Below are 15,092 nucleotides of genomic sequence, written 5' to 3'. Positions count from 1 at the left end.
TCCCTTCAATGATTAACTTTGGATAGCACAGTATGTCATGTACCATGCTTGATGATGCAGATTCAGTGATGAAGAGAATACAGACATGGCCTATGTCTGCCCTCACAGATCACGTTTTTTGAGGGAGATGAACAAGAGTCAAATATGTGCACATAAAAATTGCAAATATGGCAAGAGATCTGAAGGAGAAAAGTATGTGTGCCATATATACACATAATATATGAATTGGATTTAACTTGGATTTCATTGATTTAACAATCAATGAAAAAGCTTCTCAGAACTCACTCCAAAACTGTCTTAAGGATAAAGAGTAATTTGCTGGGTAAAAGGAACGGGAAAAATACTATAGGAAAAGGAAATAGCACACAAATGCCATATGGGCTGGCAAACACGTGGCAAATAGGAGAAGATGAAGCAAGGCTATAGTATTTGAACCAAATGTGATATGAGACAACAGAGGCAGGTATGTCTGCCTATTCAGGGACCTTGTCGGAGATGTTAAGGAGGGGATTTTCCCTTCATTCCTGTTAAAATTAATGCAGGTGTGGAGAGGAACTGATCATACTTATGTCAAAAAAGACAAAAAAACAAAAAACAGAAAAAAGAATGAACCCACCACAGTGTAGATAATGGATTAGAAAGGAAGCATAATGACTGCAGGTAAACTAGCTTTGGAAGTCACTATAAGCTCTTGCTAGACATGATGATAGCTTGTTCCAGGGTGCTGATCGAGCAGTGTAACAGATAAAAAGATATTTAGTGTGTGAAACATTTCTTCTTAATATGTTGAATATGAGGGTTGAAATAGAAACAGAAAGCAAGAAAACCTGTAGGGTTCTGAGCTAAGAAAACTAGTAGTTGCTGGGAAGAATTGAGGGTTGACTGAAGGATAGCAGGAGCTTGATTAAACATACTGTAAGTTTAAAGTGTCTTTGAGTGTAAGAGGACATGTCAAAAGGAGATGATATGAGTGAGCAAAAACTCCTTGTAAGATCATTTTTTCACTACTTGATATCTCTAAAGGGATTCAGACTGCTTTAAAGAGCAACATTTAGAATAGAAATAAACAACATTTAAGCTGATGATAAACACAAACACCACCAAACCACCCCAGAGATGTATCCATGTAAAATGAGGAGATACATTATATTTAACATATTTAATATATTATATCAAAATAAAAATTATATTTGCAAAATTACCTGCCATTGATAAGACCTGCCATGGTTTCAATATCAATTCCAAGCTTTCTGTTTTCTTCTGCCGAATGAGTATATGCAATTGAAATATCTGAAAGGTCTTTTGCAACATTAGAAAGCTCAATATCCCATGTTTGTTTCTTTAAGATAAGAATAAGAGAATCATTTATACATGTTATGTATCTCAAAAAGAAAAAAAATGTGTAATAACGTCATTACTTTTAGTTGCAGGAGTTAATATTTAGGAACAGAGAACAGAGCTCTAGGGGGAAGTAGAAAAAGGTCAACTTACTGTTGCATAATAATTATTGAATCCTTCCAGATATTCCTTTTCATAACCTTTTCTCTTCCAGGCTAGTTGATCATAATTTTTTTTCAAATTGTCTAGCTAAGAAAAAATATACAGAAAAAAATGAATTATGAAGCTTCCTCCATTTTTTTGTAAATTAAGAAATATATTTCAAATTGTGTCGGTACCATCACTTAATAAATATTGATTAAATAGTATAAAATAACACCATAAGTGGTTGCCATTTATAAAAATTGATACAAGATTCTGAATATAATGTAGCAAATCAATTTAACAGTGCTCAAATAATTAACCATGAAAAACAGATTATATTTTAGTTATAAGTTGATAAATATTAGAAAATTCAAATCATAATTCATCACATTAACAACTTAAAGGAAAAAAAAACAACATAAATATGGTCAATACTCCAGACGATAGCCGTGATAAATTCACTATCTAGTTTTGAAAAATTTTAAACTAGTACAAGGAAAAACTACACAAATATAAAGAACAACAATGCTTATTTAAGAGTTTCAATCAAGATCCACGTGAAAAGAAGCCATGCAAAGGTTTAATAGAATATATTATGAGTTATCTTAAAATTATAGTTGCATCAACTTGCCAATATACTAAAAATCATTGAATTATACAATTTTAGAAAACATATTTAAGAGGCAACAGATCTAAACATTAATGACAAAGGAAATAATTCAACAGGACATTGTTTCCCAAACCATTTCAGAACACTTTTTTATTTTATTCATACTAAACACCATACTATTTGTACTAGCATGCATTTAATAATTTTCTTAAGGCAATTCACATGTTTATTTAAATAATTTTTTCAAAAAGAAAACTGTTATTATAAGTTACAAATCCAGTATTATATGCCATAAAGGAAAGCAACTTTGAAAACAAAAACAATTTAGGAAACAAACAATATAAAAATAAAAGTAGTATTAAATGTATTCAATTTACCAAAATAATACTAAATATATTTCTCTTAGAATTATGATCAGTAATTAAAGAAATATTTGGATTGATGTTGTAACTTTAAGATGAGAATTTCAATGAATTATGATTTACCTGTATATTTAATAAATTTCCCAAGTAACTGGACAGTGTATTTCTAACCAGTACACTGATAGTGTAGATAAATTTCCCAGTAGACTGGACAGTGTATTTCTAACCCAAATAAAAATGGGTTTTTTTTTTAATAACTTCTAGTTTCAAGAATTCCTTTGAAATTTCTTCCAGAATTGTTCTTCAGAAACTGTCCAATTACTAAGTGATGTACAAGCTTTCTTATTCACTCATTACTACCATGGTTTGGGAAGTAATTCTGAAGAAGACTATTAGTCAAGCTTTTTAGATAGTGCAATATATTTTGAATGTATTCCTCAGATAAAGTTGTAACCAAATCACTCAATGAAACACATCCTCCTTGACATGATTAAAAGGTATACTCTGTGGCTTCAGTTTTGCTGGATTTATTTTCTTCAATGTGGAACACCTATTAGATTTGCATTTTAGGTTTTTGGCATTTTAGGTTTTTGAGTGAAATTAAAAATATCCTTTGTAAAATATCCTAATTTTTAATGGAGCTTTATCATAAAAGTCATCTAGAAGCCCAAGGTTTTTACTGAGGAACACCTGAACCTCTTTTTCTAAATAGGGAACGAGTTTTTTTAAAAAGCACATATTAAATAATGGTTGATCATCCATTTACAAATCTGACAGCACATAGTATTTGGTGGTGAAGCACTTCTCTTAAAATGCCCACATCGTTTTGCAATGGCTTCCCTATGAATATAACAGTGGGTAGATTTGCCTGTCTTGGCAATTGTTTGAATATGTGTAATGAATTATTTTCTTTCATCTGGCTATGGCATTAGCATCAGATGTGCTTAATCAAAAGCATGGATTCCAGGACTTACTGCTGTTTCTCAAGAAGTGTCAATAAGTTTAAATTTTCTTTATTTGTACACATTAGCAAAGAATTCCCAGTGTAAATGAATTCATCGCTTTGCAGTGTATTATAACAACTTTTATACTAGATAATAATTACTTCTTTATATATTTGGTTATCTTCTCTAAGAGATGGACTGTTGTTTGACAAGGGCATTTAATGAATCATTTTGTTAGCTATATCCCTGAATCTCCCTGTCACCATTTCTTTGGTAACAGGCTTGATAAATGTCTTGCTAACTGCTTCAGCAGATCTGGACTATGAAGTTAATTGTAATGCTAAAAACATAATTGTAGAGTCTCAGCATTTTCATTCTGTGTCAGTCTGCACACACACTGGAGTATCCTTCTATTTTAAAATTTTGATGGGCTTTATAAAATACTTTTTGCGCTTCAACATGACAACTGTGGATTGTTTAATAATTGTGCCCATTGTGACTAATCTTAGAACACATAATAAAGATTTGTTTTCTTCACTTGTTCATAAAATCCAGAATTCTAATAAAATGCAAGTTCATCCCACACTAATCTTTCTTTGCTGCCTGTACTTTTGCAACATTAGTAAGGGATTTTTAGGAAATACTTTTATTTGGTCTTCACATCTATCTAAAGACATGTAACTGTGTCTTCACTAGTGTTCTTCACTAGCGTCTTTATGTCTACACGTAAATATCTTTATTTGTAACCATTTTTCTAGGACTGAGTCTACATAAGTACAAAAATCATAAACAGACCCCAAACCAGTTTCCAATGTACTTTCCAGATCAGACGTGGTAGCTCTGATACCTAAAATTATACATATTTCATATACCAAACAATTGTAAATCTTTAGAAGTAGATTCTCCCATGTGTTTTCCAATAAAAAGAATAAAAAATAAACATGAGAATTCAGTGCCTTAATAATCTGTACTGCCATGTGACTGACAGGTGTTTGTTGGAAGGCTTAGGAAATGAAGTTATAAAACATTTATGAACACACCTTAAGTACTATACGTATAATTCTTAAAATCTGCGATGTTTAAGAAGTACAATTACTTTAGCCCTGCCCTAAGCAATAAAACCCAGGCAATCACACATATTGTTGTGTGCTAATTGCTTTCCTAATACAAACAATAATAAACATAACTTTGAAAATTTTCATCATTGGAATATCTAAAATCATGTAGGATGTCATGAATAGTAATCTTTGCAAGCAAAAAAAAAAAAAAAAAAAAAAAAAAAGAGGAAATCTGAATGGCTGAATGGCTAAAAAAAGAAGTGAAATGAATTTACTTCACTACCAGGAAGGAAAATGAAAATTAATCCAACACTTCTTTACCCAACAATTAAGTTGGTATAATTTTAAAATACCTACAGTGTTGAGTAAAGTGAGAAATCAGACATCTGTATTGCTCATATACTCATACATATGTACAAATATACAAACAAAACTTTTTGGAACATATTTCAGTAATATCTGTCTTGAAAAATACAGTTAGTTCTGACACAACAATCCAACTTTTGAGATTCTATCACGTACAAAGAACCAGGACATAAAAACAACAGATATAAAGTTATTAATTTTAATATTGTTAGTAGTGGTTAATAACTGTATTCATTCTGAATTTATTCAAAAGATAAGTAATTGACTAAGTTATCTGACGTGAATAAAGTGTAATTAATGGCTCAGTGAACCTCCTTTGCAACTTCCTTCTAAAGTGTTTTCTTGTGCATCAGAGCCCAGGAAAGGAAAAGAACAGAAAGGAAGCCAGGGAGGCAGGCAGGAAGGAAGGCAGGCAGTTTCTATTTTTATTTGTGAAAGTGTTCAGGATGCACATTAGTTTCAACCAATAGGAGATAACAGTCAGGCATATTATGGAAAGTAGAACTGAGGTAAAAGGCATCTTCCTGATTATTGGTTGCTTTTGTTTTGTTTGTTTTGTTTTGTTTTCTCTCTATTGGCAAATAAGGCCATAGAGATGTGACTATACACATAGAGATGTGTATAGCTGAATGTTGTAGAGTTGAGTGTCTGTCTACCAGCTGTGGGTACCGAGGCCCTGTGGCAGCGGAAGCAGTGGCTACAGCTCCCATATCCCCAGCCTTCTGATCCAAGGAGCAGGCATACGCCCAACACAGGTCCAGAGGCAGCCTCGGATGTCATAGTGCCTATACTACTGGTCAACTGGGGAAACACTCCTGGAAGCCCAGCCTACAGTTCTCTCTGCCAGTTTTGCAAACTTGTTGAAATCTCTAAACCCCTTTCTGCCTAAAACAGAGGGATTTCTGTTTTCTGCACTGTACTCTGACTGATAGGATGGCAATTTACAGTGGGAAAGATCTGTACCACTAAAAAAGTACATTAGGCTTATATCTAATAACCTTGAGCAATGACAACGTATTTATAAGTAAAAGAGTAACTTTACTAAATGCGTACATAGAGAAGACCCTTTTGTGATTAAAAATAAAATAGCAAATCATACATATATACAATCATATCCTTATAGAAGCACAGAAAAATATGTGCAAGGTAACACACTGTGTTGGTAACATAGGGTATTTCATGTGACATCAGGAAATACAATGGGGAGAAAATAGGTGTTAATATAAATAGCTAAATCTTTGTGTCTTTTTATTTGTACCATTAGCCTCAGTGAACATGTTACTTAATAACACTAAGGAGAAATTTAACCTCAGAAAGACAGCACTTAGTCTACACCATTTCACTGTTTTATAAATTGAGTGAGTCATTAATAGAATGGAAATTACTGAGGATAGTTGTGAATAAAAATAATGAAAACACTGAGGTGGGAAAACATAGTTTGATAACTCCATCACTGAAAAGAGGATATATACAACATTTTAAGTAATTAGTTTGTAATATAAGAAATTCATAATTCATAATGTTTTAGACATATACATATTGAATGAAAGATTAAATTTTAATATAAAATATCAATAAATATTTTAAATATTAAAATCATATTAAGAATAAAATGTTTCTCTTTTTTTTAATTTTTTTTTAATTTTTTTAATGTTTGTTTACTTTTGAGAGAGAGAGACAGAGTGTGAGCGGGGGAGGCACAGAGAGAGAGGGAGACACAGAATCCAAAGCAGGCTCCAGGCTCTGAGCTGTCAGCACAGAACCCAACACAAGGCTCTAACCCACGAACCACAAGATCATGACCTGAGCTGAAGTCAGATGCTTAACCAACTGAGCCACCCAGGCACCCCATAAAATGTTTTTCTAAATGAATATGACATCCTTTATATATATTCCTTTTAATCAATGCATTAACCCCTAAATCCCTCTTTTGCAGATTGTTAGGATATTAAATTAACACATATCTCGTTGTTCAAGTGAGAAGACTGAAGCTCAGAAGGGTGTAATGTGCAGGTCACAACTGGAATATGGAGAGGAAATCTGAGTCTGATTCTGACTTTGTGTGACAATCTCTAAAACAACATTCTAAATAAAGTGCTTTAAAAGTTCTCAATCTTATCAATCATGAGAGAAAAGAAAATTTAAAACCACAGTGGGATATATCTTGCTAAAGAATTGTAATTAAAAATAAATAAAAGACAATATTAGATGATGGTGTTAATCTGAGGCCGGAACGCTCATACATGATGGTCTGAGAGAAAAATGTATATCATAGCTATCTTGGAAAAATATTTTGGCATTATCTACTAAAACTGAACATATGGGTTTTTTGGCCTAGCAATTTCCAACATAAATTAATACATAATTCCAAAGCAGTTTTCAACTGCCTTGGTCTAAAAAATGAGAAGGATTGAATGTCATAAACTGGAATAGGGAAGACTGCAGGTTTATAGAGAGAGTGGATATCTTAGGTTCTGTTTTGGAATAGGTCAGCTTGAGATACCAACTAGGCATCTAAGTGGAGCCTGAGTTGGCAGATATGGTGTTCTCAGATGTTTGTGCAATTTAGGGAAATATAGAGAAACCAGTGAAGAAAAACTGAAAAAAATCTTCCAGAAGAGTAAGAAGAAATAAGAGCAGTGTGTGTTAGACGCCAAGAAAAAAATTTTCCAGAGATAAGGGTATAATCAACTTGGTTAAGTGCTACATATAATGAAAATAAGGACAAAGAAAAAGTGATTAGATTTAGCAACATGGAAATCAATGTTGACCTAAATCAGAGATATTTTGGTTGAATGGTGAGGGCAAAAAAGAAAACTGGAATGTGCTTAAGAAAGGATGGAAGGTACTACAACCAAATAAGATTTATTACAATAATTTAAGGTTCAACATTAGGAAACCCATCAATATAAATCACTATTGTTATAGATACAAGAGAAAATATTACAGGAGCATCTCCCTAGATGCAAAAATGACTACAGACAAAATTCAACACCCATTACCAATTTAAAAAAATACTCAATAAATTGAAAGTGATATTTTCTTAACTAGATAAATGAAATGCACACTGAATCCTAAAGTCAGACTCTCATTTAAGGGAAAAAACTAACACCAATCCCATCAAGAGAAGAACAGAGCAAATATGCCAATGATCTCTACTACCATTTAACATTGTACTTTGATGTATTACCCAAAGTAATCAGATAAGAGAAACAACTAAAAGACATAAAAACAGTGAAGTACTAATAATACCTTCATTTGCAATTGAAACAATAGCATGTTTGGAAAATCCAAAATAAACAATATAAAACTATAATAAATAGTTTTATAGTTATTTATGAGCACGTGGTGGCTCCAATTAAGTGTGTGACTCTGATTTAGGCTCAGGTCATGATCTCATGGTTCGTGGGATCAAGCCCCACATCAGGCTCTGCACCAACAGTGTGCAATCTGCTTGAGATTCTCTCTAACCACACTGCCCCCGCCCCTTTAATGTAATTAAAATCATACAGTTATATATCATGCTTTTTTACACACCATGAATATTTACCATTTCAAAGTCCCAAAACTTTGAGTATTTTTATAACCAGAAATACACTACACCAACTCAATCGGAAGAAAAAAAAATGTAATCCTGTCTTTCTTAGCAACAAAAATTTCCTAAAAGACAAAAATGGTAACAGGTTTCTACATAACAATATTGGCAACATTACAATTAAAATATTGCATTCCAAAAAAATAAAATACTACATTCCCTTAATGTTCAATTAAAAAATTAGGCATAAAGTAACAGAACACACAAAGTATAATGCTTCTAAAAGAATTCATTATCCAATGTATACCATTCAAATATTAGCAAGGAAGTACATTTCCATTGAATCACAATGCATTTCCATAATCTTGCCAAAAGAGATGCACACATTAACTGTTATCATTAAAATGCAAATATGAACACATCCGCATACACCTCTCCCTCTATAGTTCCTTCTGCCCCTCTGCTGCCAGCCTAATAAGTCCTGATGTACATTTCTCAGAGACAACAATTACATGTTCAAGATGCTTCCTCCCTTCAATTATAACAACAACAACAACAACAACAAAAACAACAAACTTAATAAACTGGCTAATTCACTAACTGTACATTTTATCATACATGGCACCTAAGGATATCCAAAAAGCCTAGATGTTACAAAATAATGAAACTTGGCCACAATAAACACAGATACTTGACAAAAACACACATACAGACCTATGGTTATAACCTAAAACTGTCTTCTAGATATGGAAATACTAGCTAAAAGTCCTTCCCTTCCCTCCTCTGTCCCCTCTGCCATTTCAATGACTAAGTAGAGGACTACATCTAGCTCCAAGAGGTGGATTAACAGACACTTCCAGAACAGTCCTTCCTAAAAACTAACAAAAGGACATTTAAAAAGGGATTATTTTACTGCCTATACTTTTAGTAGACTTTGGGCATTAGGATTTGTTGATCCTTTAATACACAGCAATATTAACTAAAATGCACACACAGAACAATGGTTAGACAATCTGAACTCGTGTAAAGACTCATGGGCACAGAACCCTGCTCTCCTCACCTCCTTCCCTGCTCCCCCCCCCGCCCCATCCCCCCATGCTACCCAGTGAACAGTCAGCACACTCTCTCCAAAACAACAAGTTTAACAATCCCATTCCCCAAATACAACCATTCGTATGAATTAACAGAATACTTAAAGGGTGTGGCTTTAACTCTCTACTTTGAACATGTTGTGCACTTCTAAACATCTAGAACACTAGACCCTTTGCCCACTATATACATAGTAACATTGAAGGGACATTCTGGCCTAGAGCCCTTCCTCCCCTCTATCAACCTAGTAAAAAGTATGAGCACCTGTAATGCTTAAAGGGGATTTTAACAATTTCACTTCCTCTAGTTGTTTTTTGAGAACAGTCTTTCCTATGAATTTAAACACAAAGTGCATATGATGTATTTGTTTACTAACTACTTTTTCATACACTGGCAACCTTTTCAACATCTAGAAAGATTAGGTGTTGTAAATTAGGACTCCTTTATCCTTTATATACACTATATACACAGCTAAGTAAAACAAAATGCAGATTGTCCAGGACAATGATTAATCCTGCCTAACTACAAGCATACTGGGTATAAAGTACTTTCTTCTCTTCTCTCCTGAACCCAGCAAAAGTATCATAGAATGTGTACTGCTCTGAGAGGTGGTTTATGTTTAAAGTGATGCTCAAAAATTCTTTTAGATTTAAAGAAACAATATGTAATATCAATAACATTTAAAGTTTTAACAAAGTAAAAAGTAAAAAGTTTTACTTATCAGGTAAAAAGTAAAAATAGTACAAACCCAGATCTTAAATTGTGAATAGCTGCCATACAAGTTCCTGTGGACAGTAACAATAACTACAGGATTAATGAATGATATGAAAGCCAAGAAATTCAACTAATGGAAATATTGTTTAAAAAGTGAGCTAATTTTGGAAAATGTAAAAAGGCAGGCAAACCATTCAAGCCCTCTGAGAAAAGAAGGCATATGAATCTTGCTTTAGCTTCTTATACCATTATTCAACTTTTGTTATTTTTCCATCACAATATTATTTTGTTAAAATGAGTAGTTATGTTAATATTTAAGTTTTAGAGATACTTATCATAGCTTTGATTATAATACTTAAAAACTAAAAACATCCTGGGGCGCCTGGCTCAGTCAGTTAAGCATCCGACTTTGACTTAGGTCATGATCTCACAGTTTGTGAGTTTGAGCACCACTTCGGGCTCTGTTCTGACAGCTCAGAGCCTGGAGCCTGCTTCGGATTCTGTGTTTCATTCTCTCTCTGCCCCTACCCCACTTGTGCTGTCTCTCAAAAATAAATAAATGTAAAAAAAATATTTTTTTAATTGAAAACATCCTAAGCACCCAATAATAAAAGTCTAAGAAACTCTCAATCATTAAAGTTACATTGTAAAATAAAAGATGATTTGAATACGTTTCTATATAAGGAGAAACATGTTACCAATTATTATATGCATATGATAATGTAGTTTTTAAAAATAGCACAAAGCCTGTTTATGCACAAAATATAAACAGTGACCTCATCTGGATGGTGAAGTCATAGATCAATATTTTCTTCTACTCACAGTATTCTAAACTCACATATTCTAAAGTATATTCTAAACTTTGAGGTATGCACATTAAGTATTTGTGCCATTCAAAAAAGGCCTTAAAATAATTTTAGATAATAGTTTGTATAATGAATCCTACCAGATTTCATGAAGGTTGTAAGAAAGAAAACAGGATACCTCACTAGCAATTTCAGTTTAGTGTGGTGGTGAAAGCCTGACTGGAAATTATCTTAAGTGGGAATGCAAGGAGAGAAATCGGAGACAGTGAATACAGAAAATCCTTTCAAGAAGGTTTGCTTTAAAGTGTAACAAGATGCAACTGTAGCTCTTGGAGAAAGATTTAAAAACAAAACATTAAGCATTCAAAACAAGGATGTAATAAGTAAAAAGGGACAAATAAGCCTAAAGAAATAAGAAGAAAATAAATCGTAACTATAAAAGCACACATTAACATTTCAGAAGTTGGAAGTGTAGAATTATTCAGTCTAAGGCCCACCCCCTATTTTTTAAAGTCCATGTACAATGGACATGTACAATGATTTAGAAATAAGAGATATCAGAAATAAGAGATATTAGAATTAGAAATAAGAGATGAATTAGAAATAAGAGATATTAGAAATGAATTGTCCATGTACAATGGACATGTACAATGAATTAGAAATAAGAGATAAACAAAAGTACAAGAGAGCATTCTATATCATATTATGATAATAATTTCAAAATCTTCATCCACTTGGATTATTTCTAGGGCCATTAAAAATTATAAACTAACCTAAAGATGACATATATAGCCTGATAAGACCAATCATGTGATGATATAAAGCAACTGTCCATGACAAATAAAAGAATAATTTGAACAATTAAAAAATGTAAAAACATCAGTTATAGTTTCACTATTGTGCTTTATCAAACTTACAAGAAAAAGTTATTTAAATCTATATTAATTCTTTAGATAGTAAGAAAGGAAGAAAGCTTCACAATTCATTTTTTAAAGCTAGCATAATCCTGATAAGAAAATCTATCAAATATGGCACAAATTAAGAACACTGGAATACAGACTAACTTATGAATATGGATGCAAAATCTTAAATAAAATACTTGCAAATCAAACTCAGCAGTAAATTAAAGGAACAATAAACCATAACCAAGCAGAGTCATCTCAAGAATTTAAAAAAGGTTTAATATTAATATAATACATCATTTCAATAGGTCAACTGAGAAACTCTTTAAAATATTCACAGATTGCTCACAAAGCAATATCTATTCCTGGAAATAATTTTTATAACCTGAGTACGTTTTTTAAATCTTTAACATGATAATGAGCATATACTGAAATCAATACTTACATAACATTAAGTACTTCTTTAAAATGAAAAATGAAATAGTCAATTTCATAGGTATTTAAAATATTGTATAAATATGCCACACAATAAAATATATACATAATAAGAGATTTGAGTCTTATGAAAATTAGCAATATATACTTTTACATATATTGTCACATGATATACATATTATTATATTGAATATTCTATAATGAAACAATGTCAAAAAATCACATTGGAGTTTGGCCCTACTACTTAACAGCTTTGTGTGCATGAGAAACTTTACTCTGCCTCTTTAGACTGGTTTCCCATTTGTAAACTGATAGTAATAATTATTGGCTTATCTATTTTTAAGAAATAAATTGCTTAATTCAAAAGATTTTAAGGTAAAAATATGAAACAGAACGCATAATTTGCTGGATGTTTTCTGGTATTTGTATTTATACTATACAGTATATAGACCAATAAGGTAGTAATAAGTAATAAATTTCTACTAACAAAAGCAACATCCAAAAATGAAAACAAAAGTGTATATACAAAAGAAATTCACTTATTTACAACCTTTATCTGCAAACTAATTTATAAAAAACATTTGTGTACCTGTGTTCAGTAAAACAGAAAATCACAGAGGATCTCTAAATCTGTAAAAGCCATTTTTTTATTATCTAATGAAATGACTGGATAAAATGAAATGTATATGGCTGTTTCTTTAATAACACAAAACACTAAGAGTTGCAGATAATGAAATTGTGTTCAAAAAAAATCTGAATTATGGGAGAAATAGACTTCAAAGAAAACATGAGAAAAGAATTTACAGAAAATCTGTACTTTTACATCTAAAAAGAATTCAATCTTGACAATATTTTTCAAAGTACTTAACCAATTTCAAGATGTTTTCTGGCTTACAAAAGCCCTTTTTCATAGAAATGAGAAGGGAAAATGTGTTTTCATAGATACAGTGACAACACAAATTAGAGAAAAGTGTATGATAATGAGGTAGAGACTAAATTGGAAGCATGATATGCCTTGAAATTTTAAAAAATCAGTTAGGTTGTATGTGCAATTAGGCAGCACAAATCTTTTACTTTTCTCTTGAACTAGAAGTTTCAATCGCATACCAAAAAATAATGCATGGAAGTGATGCACATCATTGCTTTTAATTGAGTGTTTAACATGCGCTCATTGAAAACCTAGCTTAAAGGTTTTTATAATGAGCAAAATGTAGGAAAAAATTAATATATCTAAACTTCATCATGTTCTCATCTTCCCCAGAAAGTATAATCCCCAAATGATTTCTATAATTGAAATATATTACTAACTTTATAAAATATGTTCATAATATCTTATCAAGAATAACATTTAGCTATGAAGGGCCACACTTGCCATTTTAAAGATGATCAAAGAAGTAAAAAAACTGATTGTTTGTAGGCTTAGTGAATAAATTATCCATTTTGAAAATATTTTATTAACAGTGATATTCTTAAAGATGATGAATTTTAGCATGATTAGAAAACTGAGGTCATAGCTACTTGACAATACTATTTAATGTTTTAAAATTTTTTATTGGTTGTGCTATACTTCTCTGATGCTTATAGTAGTCCCTGGAAAGAAATTATATGTAAGAAAGTTACATGCTTACATGCATTATTTTAAAGCTCCGTGGATTATTTGAATGTATACACTATACACTCCATACCTCAAGAAGTTCTTTCTAGGCTCACAAGGTGAAGTGTTTGTTTCTTTCTCCCCATTTATTCTTCCTTCATTCCTTCCTTCCCTTCTTCCTTCCTCTGATCCTCCCTCCTTTTCCCTCTTTCCTTCCCTCTTTCCTCTCTTTCATTTATTCACTGGTTAACTTACTCATTCAAAAATCATGAAATGCCTTTTCTTGAATGCCTAATATATAGCATTTTTTGAGTACCTAATATTGGAGAGACACTGTACATGTTACACAGAGAAAACAGAAATCACAACGCGTCTCCTATCCTTAAAAACCTTACAGTCTACAAAGAAGTAGACAGGTAATCACTGACTTCAATAGTGTTGTAAGTACTGGTATGGAGGTAAATATAGAGTGAGTGCAATTAGAATTCAAAGCAGATAGAAGAAAGTGAAGAGACCGTTTGGCCAAGGATTTTCCCCCTCCCAAGCTGAAGTATAAAACGAGAGGACTCAGCCAGGCAATGGTAGGACTGAGAGACTGAGTGAGTTGAATGCTGACTTTATAATCAGAAGGAACTGTATTTATGAGAAGATAGAAGAAAGAAAGCACCTGGCATATTCTGTCCTCCTGAGTTTTTCCAGGGAGCTAGAGAACAGAGTTAGAGGGAAAGGGTAGCTAGAGAGAAGCTCCAGAGACAAACAAGGGCAAACTGAAGACATACTTGTTTTACCATCTGTCTAGGATCAGTTTCTTCCAATTCACTGATCCCATGTTATCCCTTCTGGCACTTTGGCCCAGTGTTTTTGCCTATTTCTGGATTCTTCTATATTGCCTATGTAGTGGTGTAAATTGTGCCCATACTAATTCAGGCGCACATCCCCTACACTGCATGAATGAGAACAAAATAAAGACATCTTCAGGGAAACAAAATTTTGAAAATATCAAATCTAGCTCACTAAAAAAGCTAGTAAAACATATACTTTAGTAACAAGAAAAAATAATGCAATTAGGAATGTCTGATAAATGAGAGCTGTGTGTGAAATGTTAACCTGGGAAAAAAATAAAATAAAACATTTATTGTGCAAATTAATAAAACTATCTTAATACAGGGATTATTAAGTAAGACAGACATAACAT

General features: G+C 32.2%; 1 protein-coding gene across 3 annotated transcripts in view; it reads right to left on the bottom strand.

Annotated features, from left to right (window-relative positions):
- Positions 1-15,092, bottom strand: part of CCDC178 (coiled-coil domain containing 178) — a 436,068-nt gene that overhangs the window by 308,774 nt on the left and 112,202 nt on the right. For all 3 annotated transcript variants that reach the window (XM_049620227.1, XM_049620228.1, XM_049620229.1), the window contains 2 exons: positions 1,492-1,587; positions 1,203-1,339 (listed from right to left, as the gene is read on the bottom strand). In XM_049620227.1, coding sequence (XP_049476184.1) covers positions 1,203-1,339; positions 1,492-1,587 — 233 coding nt within the window. The remainder of the gene's footprint in view (positions 1-1,202; positions 1,340-1,491; positions 1,588-15,092) is intronic.

The sequence above is a fragment of the Panthera uncia genome (assembly GCF_023721935.1).
Source record: "Panthera uncia isolate 11264 chromosome D3 unlocalized genomic scaffold, Puncia_PCG_1.0 HiC_scaffold_8, whole genome shotgun sequence".
Lineage (NCBI taxonomy): Eukaryota > Metazoa > Chordata > Mammalia > Carnivora > Felidae > Panthera > Panthera uncia.
The sequence above is the reverse complement of the archived record's forward strand: the minus strand, read 5'-3'. Positions and strand labels throughout refer to the sequence as shown.